We start from the raw sequence: 22,345 nt of genomic DNA on the forward strand, positions 1-22,345 counted from the left end.
ATTCTTTAAGAGGAAAAACTATTTTTGATGGCATTATCAACAACAAAATTCACTATTTCTTCCTTTTGAACTTTTTTCTATGAAGCTCTTTTTGATGAATCTATTTGCTCTTCGTTTCAATAGACAACGGTTACATGCTCTTGTTGATTGTGTGTTTCAAATTAGAAATCCATGCCATGACACATACATCATACCAACTCCAAGATTTCCTATCAAAAGAAATACAGAGCTGCTAATTGCTGATCACACAAATTCAACATCAAAATGAACAAAAACTAAGAATGAAAACTAAAACCAAGAATGTACACAATGCCAGCGGGCCGGACCGTTAACCCGTTGGGTCTTGCGGGACGGGTCTAGACATATATATTTCGCTCGCGGTCCTAAACGGGCCGGTCGGCAGCGGTCCAAAAAAAAGTCCACGGCGGGGCGGGCTAGATGGGCGCGGGCTGGCCCGTTTGACACCTCTAGTCTCAAAACAAAGATTTAGTTCCATTTTTAAAAAAATATCTATATCTTAGCATTTGTTCCATTAATGAATAAGTTGGGTTTATTAAATGTAGAGTTTAAGACTACTTATGTGGATTTTGGGGATTAGATGGCTGTAATGTATGTTTCAGTTGGAGATTTGTTAAATCTTGAGTCAGAACTACAAAGTATGTTACTTAGTTAAATACTCATGTAATGTATATATGGGCGAAAAATTACGAAGTTCAATTTTCTCATGTAACTATTTTCTGCAACACTTTATTTGGGGGGTTTGACTATATATATTTGGTATTTGCACGGTCAGAACTCAGAAGCAATCAGTCACCATTCCGCACCATAAGTGGCTTTAGTCATTAACTTGCTACCGTTGTTGTTTATTTTTTGTGACGTTTCATCTTACTGCTACCATCGTTTCAATGTACATTTTACCCTCTAACAATTTTCTTGCAGCCTGCAGGTGATATTACTGTTACCGATGTTCTTTCACCAGTTGAGAAGATACATCCTACAATCGTCACTCGCCAGTATAACTGTTCTATTCACTTCAGTGATCTCTCGCTTCCATATGGTCCTTGACTCCTTGTGGATGATCAAAATGAACTTAAAACATTAATTCCTAGAGTTTATAATCTCTTCACCAACTAATATGGTTGAGACTGGGCTATGTAGATGACAATTTGATAACACATATTGTTGTGTTTTGAACCGATTTAGTTTCAGACCGATGAGTAACTTGTTTGTTTGTGTGTGTAGAACAAGAACGAGTGAGAGAGAGAAACGACACGAGGGTTTACAAGTTCCCAATGTCAAGGTGACCAAGGTAAGTCTTGGAGAGCTAAAACCAGCTCTCAAGGTTTATATCAAGTGTTTAAAACAGAGAACAAGAAACCAGAAAGAAGAACAACCCTAGAGAGATTTTCACCAAGATGAGAAGGAAGAAGATAAGCTCTAAAACCTCTATCTTTCTCTCTAGATCTTTCTGCTTGATACTCACACTTCTTCTTACTCTTTTGTCTCACCCTGTGCTCTCCTTATATAACCGTTGAACGTCTTTCTTTACAGCTCACATTCAACCTAAAGGAGCAACAAACTTTGGAGCACAGCTTCGTGTACGGAGACACGTCCACAAGGCGACATAACACTAAGAGTAATCCAGAACTTGCAACTGGGCCATGAATGAGATAAGAAGCTTACCGGGCCTTTGCCTACCCACAAGGCCCATTAGTCTCATTCGATGCCCAAAACATTTGTTGGACTGAATCGTCTCACAAATCTCCACCTCGATTCTTCCGACAAACCAAGAGAACCCTGTCCGATCCTCTTCCTTGTTCCGATCATCCCGATCGAAACCCTAGCTCACTCACGAGCTAGAACTAGTGCCTGTAAACAAATAGATCCCTCCTCCCATCCTCAAATTTCTTCACCGGTAGAGGTTTAGTAAGAAGGTCTGCTGGATTGATCTCTGTATCGATCTTTGACACAATCACATCCCCATCTGCAATCACATCTCGGATGAAATGGTATCGCACCTGAATATGTTTTGTCCTCTCATGGAAGACACTGTTCTTCGCTAGGCAGAGAGCACTTTGAGAGTCGCTGAAGATCTCAACACTCTCCTGCTTGAATCCGAGCTCACAGGTAATTCTTCTTAACCATAGAGCTTCCTTTACTGCTTCGGTTAAGGCCATGTATTCTGCTTCTGTTGATGATAGTGCAACAATCTGTTGCAGGCCAGAACGCCAGCTAACGGTGTTTCCTCAAACTTGAAAGACATATCCAGTAATGGATCTTCTCCGATACAGGTCAGTAGCATAGTCACTGTCGCAGTAACCTACGATATCAAATTTGTCCAGATAACTGCTTCCCTTTAAATATCAGACAACAGTTTGAGCTTCCCTTTAAATATCTGAGCGACCAGATAACTGCTTCCCAATGTGTCTTGTTAGGGGAGCTCATAAACCGACTCACAAGTCCCACAGCATGAGCGATGTCTGGTCTGGAGCCTACCATCGCGTACATGATGCTTCCGACTGCGCTTGAATAAGGTATGTTCCTCATCCTTGACTCGGTTTCTGCCTTCTCTTCTTTACTTGTACTAGCGAGCTTGAAATGACAACCCATAGGTGTCTGAACCATCCTTGAATCTTCAACCCCAAAGGTCTTTAACACTTTATTAATGTAGGCTTCCTGAGATAGAATTAGAGTTCCCTTCTGTCTATCCCTTATAATGTCCATACCTAGGATCCTTTTGGCTGGTCCTAGGTCCTTCATTTCAAACTCCTTGCTAAGTAACGCCTTCACCTTACTGATCTCATGTGAATCTTTAGCTGCTATTAGCATGTCGTCCACATAGAGAAGTAGGTAAACTTTCTTTCCTTCACCGTAATCTATGAAATACACACAAGTGTCAAACTGACTTCTTGAAAACTTCTGTGACTTCATAAACTTGTCGAATCTCAAATTCCATTGCCTTGGAGACTGTTTTAAACCGTATAGAGATTTCTGAAGTAGACAAACTTGATTTCCTTGTTCATATCCTTCTGGCTGTTCCATGAGTATTCTCTCTTCCAAATCCCCATTCAGAAAAGCAGTCTTCACATCTAACTGTTCCAGCTCAAAGTCTTGATCAACTACCATTGACAACATCAATCTTATAGTAGTGTGCTTTACAACTGGTGCAAACACTTCATTGTAGTCAATACCCTCAACCTGAGCATAGCCTTTTGCTACTAACCTGGCTTTAAACCTTGGTTCTTCATCTTCAGTTAACCCTGGTTTAAGCTTAAATATCCACTTACAGCCAATAACCTTTTGTCCTTCTGGTCTCTCTATCAATCTCCAGGTTTGACTCTTACTGTGTGATGCCATTTCCTCATCAGCTGCTCCACCCCATTTTCTCTTTTTCTTTGTTGTTCATTGCTTCTTGAAATGTTCTCGGTTCTTCAACCTCAAAAAGCTCTGACATAGTTAAAGCATAAGCTGCTACATCACCATCATCAAACCTGCTAGGCGGTTTAATAGTTCTCCTTTCTCTATCTCTTGCCAGGAGATACGAATCAAGACCCGTTGGTGAAAATATTCCTTCAGAGTTTAACTCTGTTTCTTCTTCAGTGTTTATTTCTGAGGTAGCTCCACCTCCAACTGAACATTCTCCTTGCTCTCTAATCACTACACCTTCCTGATTACTGTCTGTGAGAGTGACACCAATTTTTCTTTTATCCGAAGCTTGTTCTTCGGTCTCACTCGACAGTTTTCCAATGTCCTTGTAGAGAGTATCTTCCCAAAATGTTACATCCCGACTGATGACACATTTTTTCTCTTCATAACTCCAAATTCTGTATCCCTTCACTCCTTGTGGATACCCCATGAATACTCCCTTCTTTGCTCGTGGTTTCAATTTCCCTTGATCAACGTGATAATACACAAGACAACCAAACCTCTTCATGTGTCCATACTCTGGTTTCGAACCTGTCCAGACTTCCTCTAGAACTTCAAAATTCAGAGGTGTTGATGGTGACCTATTTATCATGTATACCACTGTGGAGGTTGCTTCAGCCCAAAAAACTTCTCCTAGTCCTGTTTCACTCAACAGACTTCTCACCTTTTCCAAAATAGTTCTATTTAGCCTTTCAGCCACTCCATTTTGTTGTGGAGTGTAGGGACAAGTCTTGTGTCTCATTATGCCATGAGACTTGCAATGATCATCAAAGATTTTGTTGCAATACTCAAGTCCATTATTTGTCCTTAGTGTCTTCAGCTTCTTCCCGCTTTGATTTTCCACCAAGGTTTTCCACTCCACAAACTTGCTGAATGCTTCGTCTTTTGTCTTTAAAAAGTAGACCCAAACTTTTCTGGAGAAGTCATCAACAAATGAGATGTAATTTTGGATTTTGACAGACTTGGAGTGACGTTAGGAGATCCCCACAGGTCAGAGTGAACATACTCCAAACGGTCCTTGGAAGTGTGCTTTCCACTTTTGAATGATGACCTGTGAAACTTTCCAAGAACACAGAATTCACAGTCTTTCAGCTCTGAGATGTCTTCTGGTTTTAACATTTCTTTCTTTGCCAGTAGCTGTAGACCTTTCTCACTCATGTGCCCCAACCTGCTGTGCCATAGCATGGTCCTATCTCCATCTTTAATTGCTGAGTTTGCTTGTTCCACCACCGGTTTTCCGTCGAGGATATACAGGGTGTCTTTGTAGTCACCAGCCAAAGCCTCTTTATCTTTACAGAACACACGCAGTCTAAAATCTTTAGACTGGAACCAACATCCTTCTGATTCCAGTTGTCCCATAGAGATTAAGTTTCTCTTTGCGGTTGGTGAATACCTGACTTTTGTCAATATGACAGTAGTGTTGTCATGATTAACGATCTTGATCTTCCCTATAGCTGTAATGTCGCAGAACGTATCATTTCCCATTAGGATCTTTCCTCCATCGACTTCTTCAACATCAAACATTAGATCCTTCCGATAGGTTAGATGATAAGAACACCCTGTATCCAGAATCCACCCTTTCCTAGTCCTTTCAGATGTAGTTAGTACCACGGGTTCAGAATTTATGCCTTCTCCAACGCCTGCTTCAGCGTTACTGGTTTGACCTTTCTTGGGACAATCCTTTTTAAAATGTCCCTCAGCTCCACAAGTCCAGCATGTCTTCTTTCCCTTAGCCTTCTCTTTTCCTTTATTTGCTTGTTTTCCTTTTTGATTTGGCTTTTTATCAGTCTTCTTGTACTGAACGTAGAGACCTTCACCGCTGGACTTAGCCAAATAGTTTCCGCTTTGCTTCAACTCCGTTTCCAAAGAGTAGGCTGACTGAGTTATCTCCTTTAGCGTAATGGTTTCCTTACCCCCCTATACTTGAGAGTATGAACCAGCTGCGCAAACTTTGATGGTAAGCTGTTAAGGAGAATAATAGCCTGTTCTTCATCACTTAGTTCCACATCTAGACTTCCCAAATCCTGAACCAGTTTGTTGAACACGTCCAGATTCTTGTCCAGATTCTTATCTTCCTCCATCTTAAAACTGTAGAATCTCTGCTTGAGGTAGAATCTGTTTGGTAGAGACTTATCCTGATACTGAGACTCCAGTTCTTCCCACATACGTTGAGCAGTGGTGTGTTTCATGAGCTTTCTCAACACCGGATCCGTTACACTCATACCCAGCAGATTTCTAACTCTTCTGTCCTTAGCTAACCACTTAGGATCTGATTCACTTTCTTTCTCTCATGAAGCTTCGGGTGAGTCCTCAGTCTTGATGACTGACTCCAGACCAAGTATTTCCAGTTGGCCTAACATCCTATGCTTCCAGATCGAGAAGTCACCTTCCCCATCAAACTTATCCACTTCGAACTTTCCCAGAGTAGGCTCCATCTACTCCTATCTCCAAACTTGATCAGAATCTAGGGATACAAATATCAAGAACAAAACCACTCAGAACACCACACCAAAACCCAGAAAACCACGATATGCAACTAGATCCAGAACACCCAGATAATCTTCCCTTAGAGCTTCACACTAATACCCGGGATACAGAAGATAACACCTAGAACTCAGAAACCAGATAAGAACCGTTACCTGCTGAGATTAGATCTTCTGATGTATGAACTTCACGAAAGAATATCTCAAGCTGAAAGACACCAACTTTATGACCTCCAACCTTGCTCTGATACCATTTGTTGTGTTTTGAACCGATTTAGTTTCAGACCGATGAGTAACTTGTTTGTTTGTGTGTGTAGAACAAGAACGAGTGAGAGAAAGAAACGACACGAGGGTTTACAAGTTCCCAAGGTCAAGGTGACCAAGGTACGTCTTGGAGAGCTAAAACCAGCTCTCAAGGTTTATATCAAGTGTTTAAAACAGAGTACAAGAAACCAGAAAGAAGAACAACCCTAGAGAGATTTTCACCAAGATGAGAAGGAAGAAGATAAGCTCTAAAACCTCTATCTTTCTCTCTAGATCTTTCTGCTTGATACTCACACTTCTTCTTACTCTTTTGTCTTCACCCTGTGCTCTCCTTATATAACCGTTGAATGTCTTTCTTTACAGCTCACATTCAACCTAAAGGAGCAACAAACTTTGGAGCACAGCTTCGTGTACGGAGACACGTCCACAAGGCGATATAACACTAAGAGTAATCCAGAACTTGCAACCGGGCCATGAATGAGATAAGAAGCTTACCGGGCCTTTGCCTACCCACAAGGCCCATTAGTCTCATTCAATGCCCAAGACATTTGTTGGACTGAATCGTCTCACACATATCTATTTGATCGTATGGAAGCGACTGTGATGGTACCATATGTTCTCACTTCTCTCACATGTTTTTGATACCTTAGGAAAGGGGAATTTTTTTAGTTGGAGTTAATAAACAGTCTAATATTCTCATGATTTAGTTGCTCCAGGCGAAGGAAAAAACAAATGTCTCATCAACGGAGATAATATATTAATATGAGAAGCACAAAAAAGAGTATTTAACTAAGTAACATACATGTTTAGGAACTCAGAACTCCTTTACTTCGTTACAAATCATAATTTTTGTAACCCTGCAGATACGGCTTTTTCAGGTTTTGCCAAGTAATTCAGTAATCTATTCAACATATTCTTTCAGGAAGTTAACTCGCAATGGAGTGATACCCCATCTGTTTTGTTGTTGTTTGATCTTCTCTTAATGGGTTTATGCTTACGTTGTATTTAGTGATTTATGTATTTCAGGTCATGGATGCTTTTTTATCATATTTTGAAAGTTAGCTAATAGCAAGAAATTTGTCATCAGTGGTTTCATTTTAATGAGAAATTCATAGATATTAAGTTTACAGTTAATTGTTTTACTTATATTTCACGAGTTATCAGAAGAAAAGTTAGGGAGAGGAAGCCGTAACTGCGTCTATATTTGGGATACACAAATTATTGAGGTTCGGGAGTTGGGTTAACACAAAAATATGTTGGGATTCGAGGGACAGCGCTTGGGAGAGGACCATATAAAATGCTCTAGTCCCTGGTCTGAGGGGATGTACAGGCCTAGGCCCGGAACCTCTTAATAATTCAAAAAAAAAAAAAAAAAANTAAATACATAAATGTGTATAAGACATGGAAAAGAAATTATAAGCATAAGTGAGTTTTCTCATATGAAGGAAACTTATTATATGTTAACTTTCTTAAACAACAATAAATTATAATAAATATAAAGAATTAATGTTATCTAATTTTAGATGTTCACTTAACCGCGCAGTAACGCGCGGGTCTGCTTCCTAGTAATAATAATAATATAATAATAATAATAATAATAATAATAATAATAATAATAATAATAATAATAATAATAATAATAATAATAATAATAATAATAATAATAATAATAATAATAATAATAATAATAATAATAATAATAATAATAATAATAATAATAATAATAATAATAATAATAATAATAATAATAATAATAATAATAATAATAATAATAATAATAATAATAATAATAATAATAATAATAATAATAATAATAATAATAATAATAATAATAATAATAATAATAATAATAATAATAATAATAATAATAATAATAATAATAATAATAATAATAATAATAATAATAATAATAATAATAATAATAATAATAATAATAATAATAATAATAATAATAATAATAATAATAATAATAATAATAATAATAATAATAATAATAATAATAATAATAATAATAATAATAATAATAATAATAATAATAATAATAATAATAATAATAATAATAATAATAATAATAATAATAATAATAATAATAATAATAATAATAATAATAATAATAATAATAATAATAATAATAATAATAATAATAATAATAATAATAATAATAATAATAATAATAATAATAATAATAATAATAATAATAATAATAATAATAATAATAATAATAATAATAATAATAACAGTGTCGATCGATGCTGCTCCATGGTGTCGACCGACACCCACCTGGTGTCGCTCGAAACTGTCTCCGCCGACGCGATTTGCTCGAAGCCGAGAGTCGAATCTCGCTTCTCATCACCTCTAATCCGTCCAAAACTCGATCCCAAAGCCATATGAATCCGTAGGAACCCTATAACAACCATAACAAGCAAGAAAACACCACAAACAACACCAAACAAACAAGACAAGAGAAATCTCAGGCTTAGATCAACCATGGTCATGCACTCACCTCTTTGCAGGAAGTTTCTGACCAACAAACGATCAATCCAATCCTTTTGAAGATTCCTCCTTTGTTCCTAGAACAAGATCTCCACTCCATTAGAACAGATCTCTCAAAACAAATTCATAAATCTCACAATCTCTCTAAAACTCTCAAGAACACTTGTCTCCTCTTTTTCTCTCTCTCAAGCGGCAAAACACAACTCTACCCATGACTTAGGTCGACTTTTAGTTTAAATAGCTCGGTTAAATGGTTTCCTTAAACCAAACCGACCCCAAATCGACAATTCAAATCAATCTGGTCAACCCAGAAAATGTTGGTGTCGACCAACACTACCATTGGTGTCGATCGACACCCATCCCAAAACCCCACAATTTGGTTGCGGATGTTACACATATCGCCACACATGTAAACAATATAAATGTTTTACTAACTACACGAACTATTGTCATTACATAAAGACATCCATAAACAAACATGAGTTATGTGTATAACACCATAACCATATAATTCTGATGTTTTGTTTGCCAGAATCCGTTGTTGACCAGTATTAACCGGCGTTGACCGATGTTGACCTGACTAAAAAAATAATATTTTGACAAATAACAAAAATTAAATTAAAATAATTACATAAATTTACTAAAAAATTATATAATAAAATTTTACTACAAAATAATATAACAAATATACATTTTCCTTTTATAAATTCAAAAATTGAATTTTAATTTTATATCATATCATTTGTATGCCATATTATATTTTATTCTGTAGCATGCTATTAAATATTTTTATATAACAAATAATGGTAAATCAAAGTTTAAATATATAGGAAGGTGCAATATACTTTGACAAAAAAACAATATAACAAATTAGACTTAATTGTAAAAAGATCTATGAACATTAAGCCAAAATATTTTAAGAAAATATTATATCTCTCAACATTTGTTATATACCATATTATATTTGTTATATACAAAAGGAAAATTTTGTATATTATAAAAATTTACTACAAAATATTATAACAAATATACATAATCCTTTTGTATATAACAAATATAATATGATATAACAAATATACATTTTGTGTATAAAAAATATAATTTGGTATACAAATGATATGGTATAAAATTATAAACCATGTTTTGAATTTACAAAAGGAAAATGTATATTTGTTATACTATTTGTAGTAAAATTTAATTATATAATTTTTTAGTAAAGTTATGTAATTATTTTTAAATTTTTTGTTGTTTAAAAAAAAAAATTTTGGTCAACGCCGGTCAACATCAGTTAACACTGGTCAACACCAGATTCCGGCAAGCAAAATATCAGAATTAGATGATTATGGTGTTGTACACATAACTCATATTTGTTTATGGATGTGCTTATGTAATGACAATAGTTCGTGTAGTTAATAAAATATTTAAATTGTTTGTATGTGTGACGATATGTTAACATATACTTAGCGTAGCTTGGAATCATTGTTCCTTGAAAAATCCGCAAATGAACTTAAAACGTGAGTCTATTGACTTTTTTATCTGAAAGATAAAATAAAATAGACGTTATATTTTTTTTTCTAATTAAACATTATGAAATTAACGTTTTTAGTTCTTGTTCATCAAAACGTATATTATATTTATTGCGCGTTTAATATTTTTGTTAACGTATAAATCATATAAGAACTAATTTTGTCACTATTATATCAAGAGCAAAAAAAATTATTTATAAAAAAAATAAAAAGAAACAACCTTATACCAGTTTATTCCACTATCTGTTTTAAAAAAAAGTTTAATATGAAATTTTTAGCAAACTTTTTTTTTATTACTAATATACACATTTGAAGAATAACATAAAGTTGGAAATGAATCATAACACATTTTCTGCCATTTTATACATGCCTAAAGTGACTAACAAATGACTCAGAAAAATCAGAATTGATCTAATCTAACTCTATACATATATTTATGATGTGTATTCAACTCTATACAAATTAAAAAAAAAACACTAAATTAAGTGAAATTAAGATCTAAAAAGTGAATATTGAAATATCCAAAATGAATAAAGAGATTCATTTACACAATGAAGAAAAATAAAGTTGATGATGATGATTAGTAGTAAGTAAATTAAGTAGTTAATAATAATAATTGCGAAAAACCAAATTAAGTAAAGAAAAATCGCGAGAAAAGAGGAAAGCACTACGACGACATTGAAACTAGAAACCAGAAAGCGTGCTTCGCAATGGTCTTTTCTTTTTCTTCTCAAAGAGAGAGATTAGACAAAAATAAATAAATAAAAGCTTCCCTTGCAATTTTCTCTCTCTCCTCATAAATAGAGAGACGCAGAGAGAGACTAGTAGTAGTACTATAAATATTGACCAGCGTGTCCTAGAGAGAGAAACTCGCCGCTATTAACAATACTTTTTTTTTTTTTTTTTTTTTTTTTTTNTTGCTTCTGGGTTTTAAGCAGTAAGCACTAAGCACATATCTCGAGCACACCAGGTCAGTGATTAAAAATATAAATCTGTTTCTTTTTTATATATAAAATGGTTCTGGGTCTTTGGAGCGTGCATGTTTTTTTTCTTTTGTTCGTAGTGTTGATTTTTTTTTTTTTGTGTGGTTTCATTTTTCTGGGCAACGGCTAGTTACTGCTTCGGAGAAGTTGGAAGGAGTTGAAGAAGAAGATCGATGGATTACGGAGACGACGATCGGTAGATTTCTCCCCTTTTTTGCTGTTTATTTCATCTCGATTTGTTTTTTTTTTTTTTTTTTTTTTTTTTTTTTTTTTNGATTTTGATGTTTTTTTTGGTTCTCGTTTAGTTATTGTGCTTGTGTGATTTGGTTGATTGGTTGGTTTCGCATTCTTCGATTTTTGTGGGATTTTGTGTTTGGTTAGTCTGATTCGAGTGTTCGCTTGTCTGGGTTTTGACTGCAATCGCTTAGATTTGGTTCTGATTTGTTCGGTTTGATTTGATTTCTGGGTTTAATGCGAATGATGAAATGTTGGATTTTTTTTTTATCTTAATTGTGAGTTAAGAAATGTTTTGTGGAGTTTTCTTAATGAAAATGTTTGGATCATTTATTAATTGTTTCATCAATCATTTCGGATTTGTTAATGTTTAAGATTACTCAAATCATAAGCCCCTTTTTATTGCTGTCAGAAATGGTGTTTTATGTTTGGTTCTCGAGTCTTAACTTTAGACAGTGGTCATGATTCAGGTTGGGATGTTGTGATTGAGCTTGATGTTTACAATGTACTACTCTACTTGCATAGTTTGCTCATTTGTTAAGGCTTTTCCAGCTTTCAAGTAGACTACATTGATTGGTAAAACAGTTGTCTCTAAACATGTAATTTTGCAGTAGCACCTCATGGAATTGGCAAGAGAACTATAATCACCAACCACAGTCTCATTTCTGTAAGTTTTTTTCTTACATCAAGTAACTCTTTACAGCAACTGTGACAAGCATGATTGAATTGTTCTCTTTTTCAAACTCCAGCAGATGTGCCTGATTGCACCATGACTGAAGTCACATTAAACCAAGAAGATCACTCGTACATGTTTGATGATGAAACCACTCCTGTGAAGGCGTGTAGCGACTTGGGTTATCATGTCACAACAGGTTGTGCTTACTTTTTTCATGTCATCAATTTAATTTCTGATGTCTTTTTAATGATGGTTTCTAATCTAAAGAGTATGGCTTCAGATGACACCAACAGGAAACTGGAAGCGCATAGTGAGACACGCTCTGCTTTGAAGAGGCGTCGGATGTTACAATTTGAAGACCAACCTGAAACATCCCTTTTCAGCAGTGAGAGTTTCTCTGCAATCTTGAAATCAAGCGTGAGTACACAAACCCCATATCTCGTCTTTAGCTATGCACCAAATGCCCACAGATGCGTTGCAGATATGTTCTTGATATCCAAACTCATTGCTCACTTGTTAGGATGCAGACCTAAGATGTAAGATCATTGTTTTTCACACTGCATACAGGCTGCAATGTGGATGCGTGTTCATTTCATACGTTTGCAAATGAAATCTCTTTTGTGTCTGACTGCCTAATTCAATTGTTATGGACCTATTGTGGCAAGTTATCTTAGTAAAAATGGATAGCTTAGGAGGTTGTATGAGGTTCTGATACTTTCTTTAATGTTATGATTGATGTCTCTCCTATGCATGTTCAGGCTAGAGATGATACATTTGATGAGCTTTTACCCGAAGGGTCTCAGCTTATAGAAGGGTTTTCAGGTTGGGATCTCCTATAATTTTTCCAAGTTAATCTGGCCAATGCATTTATCATTTAAACAATAATACATTGTCTCTTTTTCAGAAGACGCCTCTGCCTCAAGCTTCGAGGGCCTTGATCTGTATGCTGAAGAGTGGTACGCTGAATGCTTAAATGATGCTGAGACTCCAACCCTACCTGATGGCTTGTATGTTCCGACCTTCATTTTTTTGCTTATGTTATGTTTAGTAGCACCATTTGCTTAATTAATTGATAATAATTTTTGTTCTATCTCAGAAACTTTGGTTCACCTGATGTCCAAGTAGATATTTCAGGTCAGATTTCTTTGCTTTGGTCTCTCCCGTAGCTTGCTTTAGCTTTGGCTTTTCTTGCTAACATCCCTGTGTTTGTTGCAGAGTATCTAAATGTGCCACCAGAAACAGAAACCCGGGAAGTTCAGCGGCCTGTTACTCGTTCTTCTCCAAATGTTATCTTTAAAGGTAAAATATATAATGATTTAGTCATAAATTTGTCTTATAGTTACACACTTATTTCGTGACAATAATATGAGAAAACAAAACATTATTTGAATGTTAATTGGTAATAGCAGGTAGGAAATCTTTTTCAAGGCCGGTTTCAAAGCTGCCATCTTCTATCATCTATCCATTTGCATTCATCAAACCATGTGGGGTTCATGGTGGTATGACTCTCAAGGACATAAACCAGAAAATCCGAAATCCACCACCAAAACCAAAGGAAGACAAAGAAGAGCCTGTAGTGATCCAAACTTCTGCATTCTCTGGGAAACCTGTTGTAGGGAAGACTAAAATCCGCACCGAAGGAGGAAAAGGAAGCATCACGATAATGAGGACGAGAGGCTAAGCTAAGCTGAGCTAAGTAAGTAGTACTAAGCTGATAGGAAGTATTTTAAGGTTTGAAATTCACTGCTGAAAACTTTTAAACTTTTTGCCTTATTCTCAGAAGCCCTTAAATCCTTTTTGTCGGATATAGTTCCAGTCAAGGGCCTTCATCGGTACAGCGGCTAAATACTCTTCAAGATCTTATTATGAATCATGTTCTTGTTTCTTTTGGTGTCTGTGTAGTAAGGGCAACTCCAACCATAAAACACCAAAACACTAAATTTAGTATCTAAATTTAATGTTTTGGTGTTCCAAAAAGTTTTTCATCTCCAACCACAACACCAAATTTCACATTAAAAACAAAAATTTTGATTATTATATTATTAAACTAAAATTCTTTAACAGTTTAATAAAACATCAACATTTATATAAACGATTTATTCCAATTCAGTACTTAACAGAAAATTACAATCAATAAATTAAAATAACAGAAAATACATTTTTTAATAATTTTGAGAAGAAGAGCAGCAACAAACTAAAATGAAGAACACGGAGAAGGTTCTCAAAGCTAGTATTTTGGATCCCAATATCGAGCATCCCAAAATCAAGAAGATTTAGTTCAAGGAGAACATGTTCAAGGACAATAATCTCAAGATGAAGACCAACCAAATTTTAGTCAGTACTATGATTATCTTAGTGGAAATTAGATTAAGATTGTTGTTCAAGGAAATTAGATTGTTGTTCAAAATTATATTATGTATCTTATTGATTTTAGTTTTTATGTTTGTTTAGTTTTAATTTTGGAATATAATGTTTTTATTATTTTTATTGAAGTTTAGTATGACCTTTTAATCTTATTAAATTTAATATTTATTTTAAAATTTAATTGTAATTATTATTTTATACTATATTAATTATAGTTACTAATTTATATTACTAAATGTAATAAGAATATTTTACAATATTAATGATATATCTAGTTTTTAGTTGATTAACAATAATTTTAATATATTTTTAAATCAAAAACATGAATAAAATAATATATATATTTTTAGTGTTTTGTGAATAGTGTTACACCAAATATGGTGTAATACTATTCACAAAACACCAAAAAAATGTTTTAGTGTATGGTTGGAGAACATTAACACTATAATTTGGTGTTTTGGTGTGCCCGTTGGAGTTGGCCTAAGAAAGAGAACTTAAAATCTGTTAGCCATGTGGTAGGATAATTTTTGGTTGTATAAAAGTCTCTGGTTCTTATTGTTACCTGAAACTGAAAGCCAAAAACCTCTGTTATGTCTCTGGTTGGACTGCTATATAGTACAAGTAAAAGAAGCAAATCTTTTTTTCCATTAATTTGTTCTGATTTGACGTGAGGTCGATCTCGTTGAAGGGAAGTTGTTTTCATTCGTCTGGCTTTGGTTGACTAGGGAACTTCTCTCCTAGATCTCAGGTCGCTTCTAACTAAGTCCCTATCCCATTAGCATTAGTGTTAGAAAAGTATTCAATATTCGGATGCAACCTCCAAGTAATACAAATTTTAATATCAGATGCGAAAAAGACTGGAATTTGGAAGATAATATGGGGGGAAAATAATAATAGTTGCAAGACAATACTTCCTCCAATTCAAAATATACAAGTTTAAAGGTAAAAAGCACCCCAAGAAACATCCTATATTATTTTTTAAAAAATAAAAAAATAAAAAGCAAAACATCTTATATTTTGAAACAGAAAGAGTATTAATAATGCAAATAATGAAATATTATTATTAACTGTTAATGTATGTCCTATGGATCATAAGGATATAAATTTAAAACTATAAGTTGATCTGGTGATGATTACAGTTTTTCTTTTTCTTTTTCGGTTCAATTAGTATTCTCGTTTCAGCATATTATTGCAAAGCAGTTAAAGGACTTTCCCTTTTTTAACGGTTGTAAAAAATATAGGGAGAATTACTAGTTTGACCCAAATTAAACAGTTAATTGCTAGATTAGATCCTAAAATTTGAGGGTCAGTTGGGTTAGTTTCATACCAAAAATACCCTTTTTGCTTTGTTAGGAAAAAAACAAAAGTTAATATTACCCTTTGTAAAAAATTCCTGCAATTTCGTTATTTTTTTTTTTTATAAAAGTCTGTCATACATGTAATGGCAGACTAATTTGTAAGTGGCAGATTTATAGTTGATGGCAGTTTTTTTTTGGCAGACTTATTTTAGATGGCAGATTAATTTGCAGAATTTGACGGCAGATTTGTTTTATATGGCAGATTTATTTGAAGTGTATAATGACAGATTTTTCATGGACAGCAGATTTTCTTAACACGCAGACTTATTTATAAAGTCATGACAGATTTTCATTGTTTTAGTCAAATTTCTAGGAATTTTGTGGCAGATTTTTTATGATTGTTGCAACAGTTTTATTTTTCACTTAAAAAATCTGTCACATTGCGACAGATTTATAAACGTAAAAATAATTGCTAGTTTGACATCTAGTGGTGACAGATTTTTTTTTAGTTATGACTGACTTTTGGATTGAAGGGAAAATCTGTTGTTTGATAACAGATTTTCGAAAGTCTTTTTAAAATTGCTATATTGACCCACATGCACAATATACGTTGTGGCAGATTTTCTTATGTTATGACAGTTTTTTTTTTCTTACTAAAAAATCTGCTGCTTAATAACAGATTTATTATATATGAATACAATGATAACAGTTTTGTTTTTTGTTGATATAGTGACAGCAGATTTGTTATCTGTAATGATAAATCTATTATTTCGCGTTTGATAACAGATTTTTTATAACAGATTTTTTACNTGACAGATTTTTCATGGACAGCAGATTTTCTTAACACGCAGACTTATTTATAAAGTCATGACAGATTTTCATTGTTTTAGTCAAATTTCTAGGAATTTTGTGGCAGATTTTTTATGATTGTTGCAACAGTTTTATTTTTCACTTAAAAAATCTGTCACATTGCGACAGATTTATAAACGTAAAAATAATTGCTAGTTTGACATCTAGTGGTGACAGATTTTTTTTTAGTTATGACTGACTTTTGGATTGAAGGGAAAATCTGTTGTTTGATAACAGATTTTCGAAAGTCTTTTTAAAATTGCTATATTGACCCACATGCACAATATACGTTGTGGCAGATTTTCTTATGTTATGACAGTTTTTTTTTTCTTACTAAAAAATCTGCTGCTTAATAACAGATTTATTATATATGAATACAATGATAACAGTTTTGTTTTTTGTTGATATAGTGACAGCAGATTTGTTATCTGTAATGACAAATCTATTATTTCGCGTTTGATAACAGATTTTTTATAACAGATTTTTTACAGAGTAATGACAGATTTATTAGTGCCTTTGGTGACAGATTTTTTTTTAAGTTAAGCGACAGACTTTTGTAGCAGTTGCCATATATGGCGAGAATCTAGGGTTTACCCCTTTTTTCTCTTTTGTATCGTGCCTCCCCTCCCCTATATCGACTGAAATTTTTTTCTTTTTTTGGTTCATCTTATTTTTCCATAAATTCCTTCTTCTTCCTCTCCAATGTGGATTTAATCATGCTTTCTCCTTTTTGAGATTCATAATCATACCACACAGGTTCGCTGGTTTGAAATTGTTAGAAAGTATCAAACATATATGAATAAAACAATTTCAAAGGTTCTCTTTTGTTCTTGGTTGTAGCGAAGGAGAAATAAGAAACTGAATGTCCTTTTTTTTTTGTTATGTTTCAGTATTATTAGTTTTATTTAGTATTTAATTCTATATTTTTTATTTCCAATTTCAATTTTTGTTGGCTTTTTGGTAATTTAAACATAACATTGTGTCAATCTAGTTTTTCTCTAAAGTAGGATGTCAATCTAGCAATATTTTTCCAATTTTGTGTTAATCTGGTCTATTTTCACAAAAATATAATTAACAATAAGACGGTTAGCTATAGCGAAAGAAAAGCATTGGTTGAGTGAAAACGAGCGGTAAAATAATATTTATGATTAGTAAAAATAATATTTTTTTATAAATAACACATGATTTAAATATTCTTTGTAATTGAAGATTGAATATTTTTTTTTTGGTAAGAAAACGGAATAAAATCCCATATTATTAAAAGCAAAGTAAACACATTACACATGCACTAAATGTGGTCTTGAAAAACCAGCAACATCCTCCCGGTAGATCAGAATAAGCTCCGTCGGGATCAAATTAAAAGAATGAAAACCTAAGGACAAAGAAAAAGCATAGTTCGCCAATCCGTCTGCAAGACAATTGGTCTCCCTATACACGTGTGAAATCTGGACTATCCAGTCCCTCATAAGAAAGTCATAGCACAACCGTACTAGGAAAGACAGCGGGTGAGAATCACAAATCCCCGCTGTCAAGAAACCAACCACCACCTTTGAATCCACTTCCAACTCCAAATGTCCAACCCTCCTTTCCCAAGCGATGTGTAAGCCATAATAGACTCCCCACACCAGCAGATGCTAGTCCTGGATTACCTTGTGAAGCACCGTCTGTATTAAGTTTAAGCCAACCATCCGGAGGTTTAACCTAGCTGATTTGTCTTTCCACCCTACCACTCCTAGTACTACCTTCCCCATTCCTCTCATTGGCCCTAGATACCTCGGTCGCTAGATCTTTCAGAAACTGAACTCGATCCCGCCATAACCTATTCTCACCAAACACATTTCCACACCTCCATTTCCAGCCCCACCAAACTTATAACGCAAAAAGTGTAGGACCTAGGCCAGCCCATTGATCCCCCTGATTCAAACCCGCATAAATCCATTCCAGTAACGACTTAGAGAAAAACACTTGTACCTGACGAACGGGTAACAAGCAAGACCACACTCCTGCCATAGCAGGACAATCACGAAGGATGTGCAAAATAGTCTCCACTCCTCCATGACACACTTGGCATACCTGAGTATCACACAAATGCCTCCTAAACCTCTCCTCATTTGTCATCAACACCTGGTTACCCACCAACCATAGAAATGTTCTGACCCTTTCTGGTGCCATCACTTTCCACACTCGTTGATAGAAGTCTTTCACATTTGGTCTTGGTGTGTCATCCCTCGTGAGTAGAGCGTAGGCGGATTTGACAGTAAACTTACCATCCGCAGTCTCACCCCAAGACAATTTATCCCGAGCCTCTACTACACTATCAACCACCACTACAACCAACTCTAAAATTTGGTTTTCAGACACATGTGGTGAGATCCGAGTGAAATCCCACCCCACTCCATCTTGCCATAGATCCCTCACCATCAGACCCTGCATATCTACTGGAACGTTCTCGGGAGCCTAATCCACCATCGCCTTCCCCCATAACCACTTATCAGTCCAAAATTTTATACGCCGCCCATCCCCAAGAACCCAACTCTGACCTTTGAGCACCACCTCTCGTAACCCAATACCCACACTCCGCCAAGTTGAGGACCAATTACTACGAGCATTCATCTAGGTAAGATCATGGATATCACCCACTTTATATTTACTTCTCACAACCCTAGCCCACAGATTAGTTTGGTCATGTAACAGACGCCACCCAATCTTCGCCAAAAACGCTTTATTCATATCACAACTCTTTCTGATACCAAGCCCTCCGTCTTCCTTTGGTAACAAACTCTATCCCATGCCACTAAGTATTGTTTCCGCTTCTCCAAACTTCTCCCCCATAGAAAGTCTCTAGACACTCCGTCTAACTGATTCAAAATACTCATCGGTAGCTTGATTGTGCTCATCGAATGAACATGTATTGAAGATAAAACTGCTTTCGTGAGTGTAAGACGGCCCGCAAAGCTTAGTAGACGTCCCTTCCAGCCTGATAACCGCAAAGAGACACGTTCAAGAACCACCCCGAAAGTCTCCTTGTTTATCCTTTTGTGAAGAACTGGCATGCCTAGATACTTGCCAAGATTCCTAGTTGCCTGGATACCACTGACATCACTAATACGCATCCTCAATTAGCGAGATACATTCTCAGAGAAGAACACTTTGGACTTCTCCAAGCTTACCTTCTGCCCTGAAGCTTTCCAAAACACTATGTATCACACGGACCTGCGATACAGAAGCCTCTGCAAATAGGATCAAGTCATCAGCGAAGCAAATATGGGAAAGCTTCGGTCCTCCTCTTGACAAACTAATTGGCTTCCATTTCTTTTCCTCAATCGATCCCTCTATTAAGTGACAGAGCCGTTCCAGGCAAAGAACAAAGAGGTAGGGAGACAAAGGATCTCCCTGTCTCAAACCCCTCAGAGGCCTAAACGCTTCTGTTCTCTCTCCATTAATCAGCAAACTCATTGAGGGCCCTGAGACGCAAGTCATAATCCATCGGACCCATAAATTTGAAAGCCCAGCTGCATTGAGCGTATCTTCCAGAAAATCCCACCTGATTCGATCATAAGCCTTCTCTAAATCAAGTTTCAGCAACATCCATCCCTTTGTTCCTTTCTTGCAGCGCATGGAATGAACTGCTTCCTGAACCACAACAAAATTATCTGAACTGAGCCTACCGGGAATGAAACTTGCTTGAGCCGGGCCTATCAACTTAGTCATAACTCCTTTTAATCTTCCCACCATTGTCTTGGTAATAATCTTCAATAGAACATTGCACAAGCTTATCGGTCAGAACTGGTTTATTCTCTCAGGCTTCACCACTTTAGCAATCAACACAACAATCGCATCATTAGCCGTAGGAGGTAATATCCCTATCTCAAAAAAGTCTAAGACAAAGCGAGTCACCGACTCCCCAACCACATCCCAACACTGTTGATAGAAGACAGGTTGGAAACCATCCGGACCCGGAGCTTTGTACTTACCCATCTTCCGCATTGAACATTCTACCTCCAAACCAGTAAAAGGTCTGCTCAACGCCATTTGATCATCATAAGTCAACCTCACAAAACCTCTTAATGGTAGCTTCTCCACAACCTGCACCACATCCTCCAAAGAATAAAGCCTTTGAAAATACTCGACAACTATCCTTTCGATATCTTTTGCAGTCGAGACCCACCTTCCGTCAGCATCTCTCAACATGTCAATGTGATTCTTGCAGCGTCTAAGAATAGTGGACAAATGAAAAAACTGTGTATTCTTGTCCCCCTGCACCACCCATTTCTCCCTCGACTTCCGGAGCCAAATAAGCTCTTCTTGCTCCAACACCACATCGAGTTCTTTTAGTAGCACTGCTTCCCTCTCCAACAGATCATTAGTCTGGTTCTGATCAAGCATAGCCTGTACAACCTCGATCTCCCTTACCAGCTTCTCCTGACGCGCCTTAACATTACCAAATACTTCCTTATTCCATCTTAATAGGACTCTACGCAACTCGCACAACGCCTCTTGGGTTGACAGATTCCTATTCCAAGACGTATCAATTAACTCCTTAAACCCCGGATGGCTTAACCAAGCCGCTTCAAAACGGAATGGTCGTCGTCTCACATCAACAGTCACTTCTGGTGACAACTGCAAGTACAAGGGAGCATGATCCGAAGCTAGGAAGGGAAGGTGAGTTACATTGGCTTCCTGCCACTTCAAACAAGAATGGGGGCAACACAAGATGCGATCCAATCTCTTTGCAACAAAGGACTGTTCCACTCGACCTCTTCTCCAAGTGTATTGGTTCCCTTTAAAACCTAAATCGATTAAGGACAGCTCATGGATCCAATCTCCAAAAGCTAATGAGTCCGGCGATAGGCGACCTTTACCTCCAGTTCATTCATCCACCCGAACAATAGAATTAAAGTCTCCACCAATTATAACGGGCCCAACCACACCCCGAATCACCTCCGTCAACTTCTTCCTTAAACCACTTCTCCTACTCAACGTCGGAGCCGCATACAACAATCAGATTAATAACCTCCTCACCATTCGTAATCCTTGCATAAATAAACTGGTTGGAAGCTTCAACCACCTCCACACTCCCGACTTCGGTTCTCCACAACAACCAAAGACCTCCGCTTTGCCCCACTGCATCCACACGATAATTGTGCTCAAACCCAATTCCTCGACAGATCTGACTAGCACGATCTCCCCTGGCATGCGTTTCGAACACCGCTAACACATCAGTTTTGAACGTCTTCAATAGGTATCGGATTGACCTCCTAAAGTTGGGTTTATTCGCCCCCAGCAATTCCACATCAGACAATTCCTATTTTCTATGTGATAAACAAACAGAATAGCCGGAGAGGTCCGTCAAGCACTTTGAGGGACCATCACCTCCTCCAACGGACCTTGTCCGACAGCCACATCTGTATTTGAAACCCTCTCGCAAGGTTCCATCGGTAAGCTCGCATCCACCACCTCCGAAGAGGAAGCCGCCATCTGAGCTTCCTGAATCTCATTCCCTTTACTCACAAAACAACCTCCAGGTCAACCAACCGTCTCCGACACCACACGCAGGCGTTTACCATTGACAGACATCTCCTCAGTTTTCTTTGTCGGGCCGTAAACTAAACCTCGAGGAGGCCCAACTGCCCTATGATTGGCCTTATGATTTATCTTATCCGAGCCCTTACCCGTGACACTCTTCCTCCCTTTAATTCCCTCACAAGGCCCACCTCAGCCCAAATCCACATTAGCTCCAAATACCACT

At 36.2% G+C, this 22,345-nt stretch overlaps 2 protein-coding genes across 14 annotated transcripts; one reads left to right on the forward strand and one right to left on the reverse strand.

The window, feature by feature from the left end:
* Positions 1,359-13,972, forward strand: LOC104722943 (protein XRI1-like). 13 transcript variants are annotated; one of them, XM_019234863.1, is made up of 13 exons: positions 1,360-2,127; positions 2,220-2,534; positions 11,131-11,162; positions 11,306-11,371; positions 12,021-12,076; positions 12,159-12,281; positions 12,366-12,502; positions 12,844-12,907; positions 12,990-13,092; positions 13,182-13,219; positions 13,301-13,384; positions 13,492-13,781; positions 13,866-13,972. In XM_019234863.1, the coding sequence occupies exons 4-12, from the start codon at positions 11,349-11,351 to the stop codon at positions 13,764-13,766; spliced, it is 903 nt and encodes a 300-aa protein (XP_019090408.1). In that variant the 5' UTR covers positions 1,360-2,127; positions 2,220-2,534; positions 11,131-11,162; positions 11,306-11,348; the 3' UTR covers positions 13,767-13,781; positions 13,866-13,972. The 13 variants fall into 13 exon arrangements, with proteins under 13 accessions (XP_010439565.1, XP_010439571.1, XP_010439580.1 ...); XM_019234866.1 differs by having other exon boundaries at positions 2,220-2,291; positions 2,436-2,534; positions 13,492-13,972; XM_010441263.2 differs by having other exon boundaries at positions 1,359-2,127; positions 12,162-12,281; positions 13,492-13,972.
* Positions 18,109-20,331, reverse strand: LOC104751234. The gene is made up of 7 exons (XM_010473146.1): positions 19,767-20,331; positions 19,347-19,573; positions 19,126-19,209; positions 18,670-19,053; positions 18,568-18,599; positions 18,339-18,415; positions 18,109-18,260 (listed from the first exon to the last, which is right to left on the reverse strand). The coding sequence occupies exons 1-7, from the start codon at positions 20,329-20,331 to the stop codon at positions 18,109-18,111; spliced, it is 1,521 nt and encodes a 506-aa protein (XP_010471448.1).

This window comes from Camelina sativa, chromosome 2 (assembly GCF_000633955.1).
Source record: "Camelina sativa cultivar DH55 chromosome 2, Cs, whole genome shotgun sequence".
NCBI classification, from domain to species: domain Eukaryota; kingdom Viridiplantae; phylum Streptophyta; class Magnoliopsida; order Brassicales; family Brassicaceae; genus Camelina; species Camelina sativa.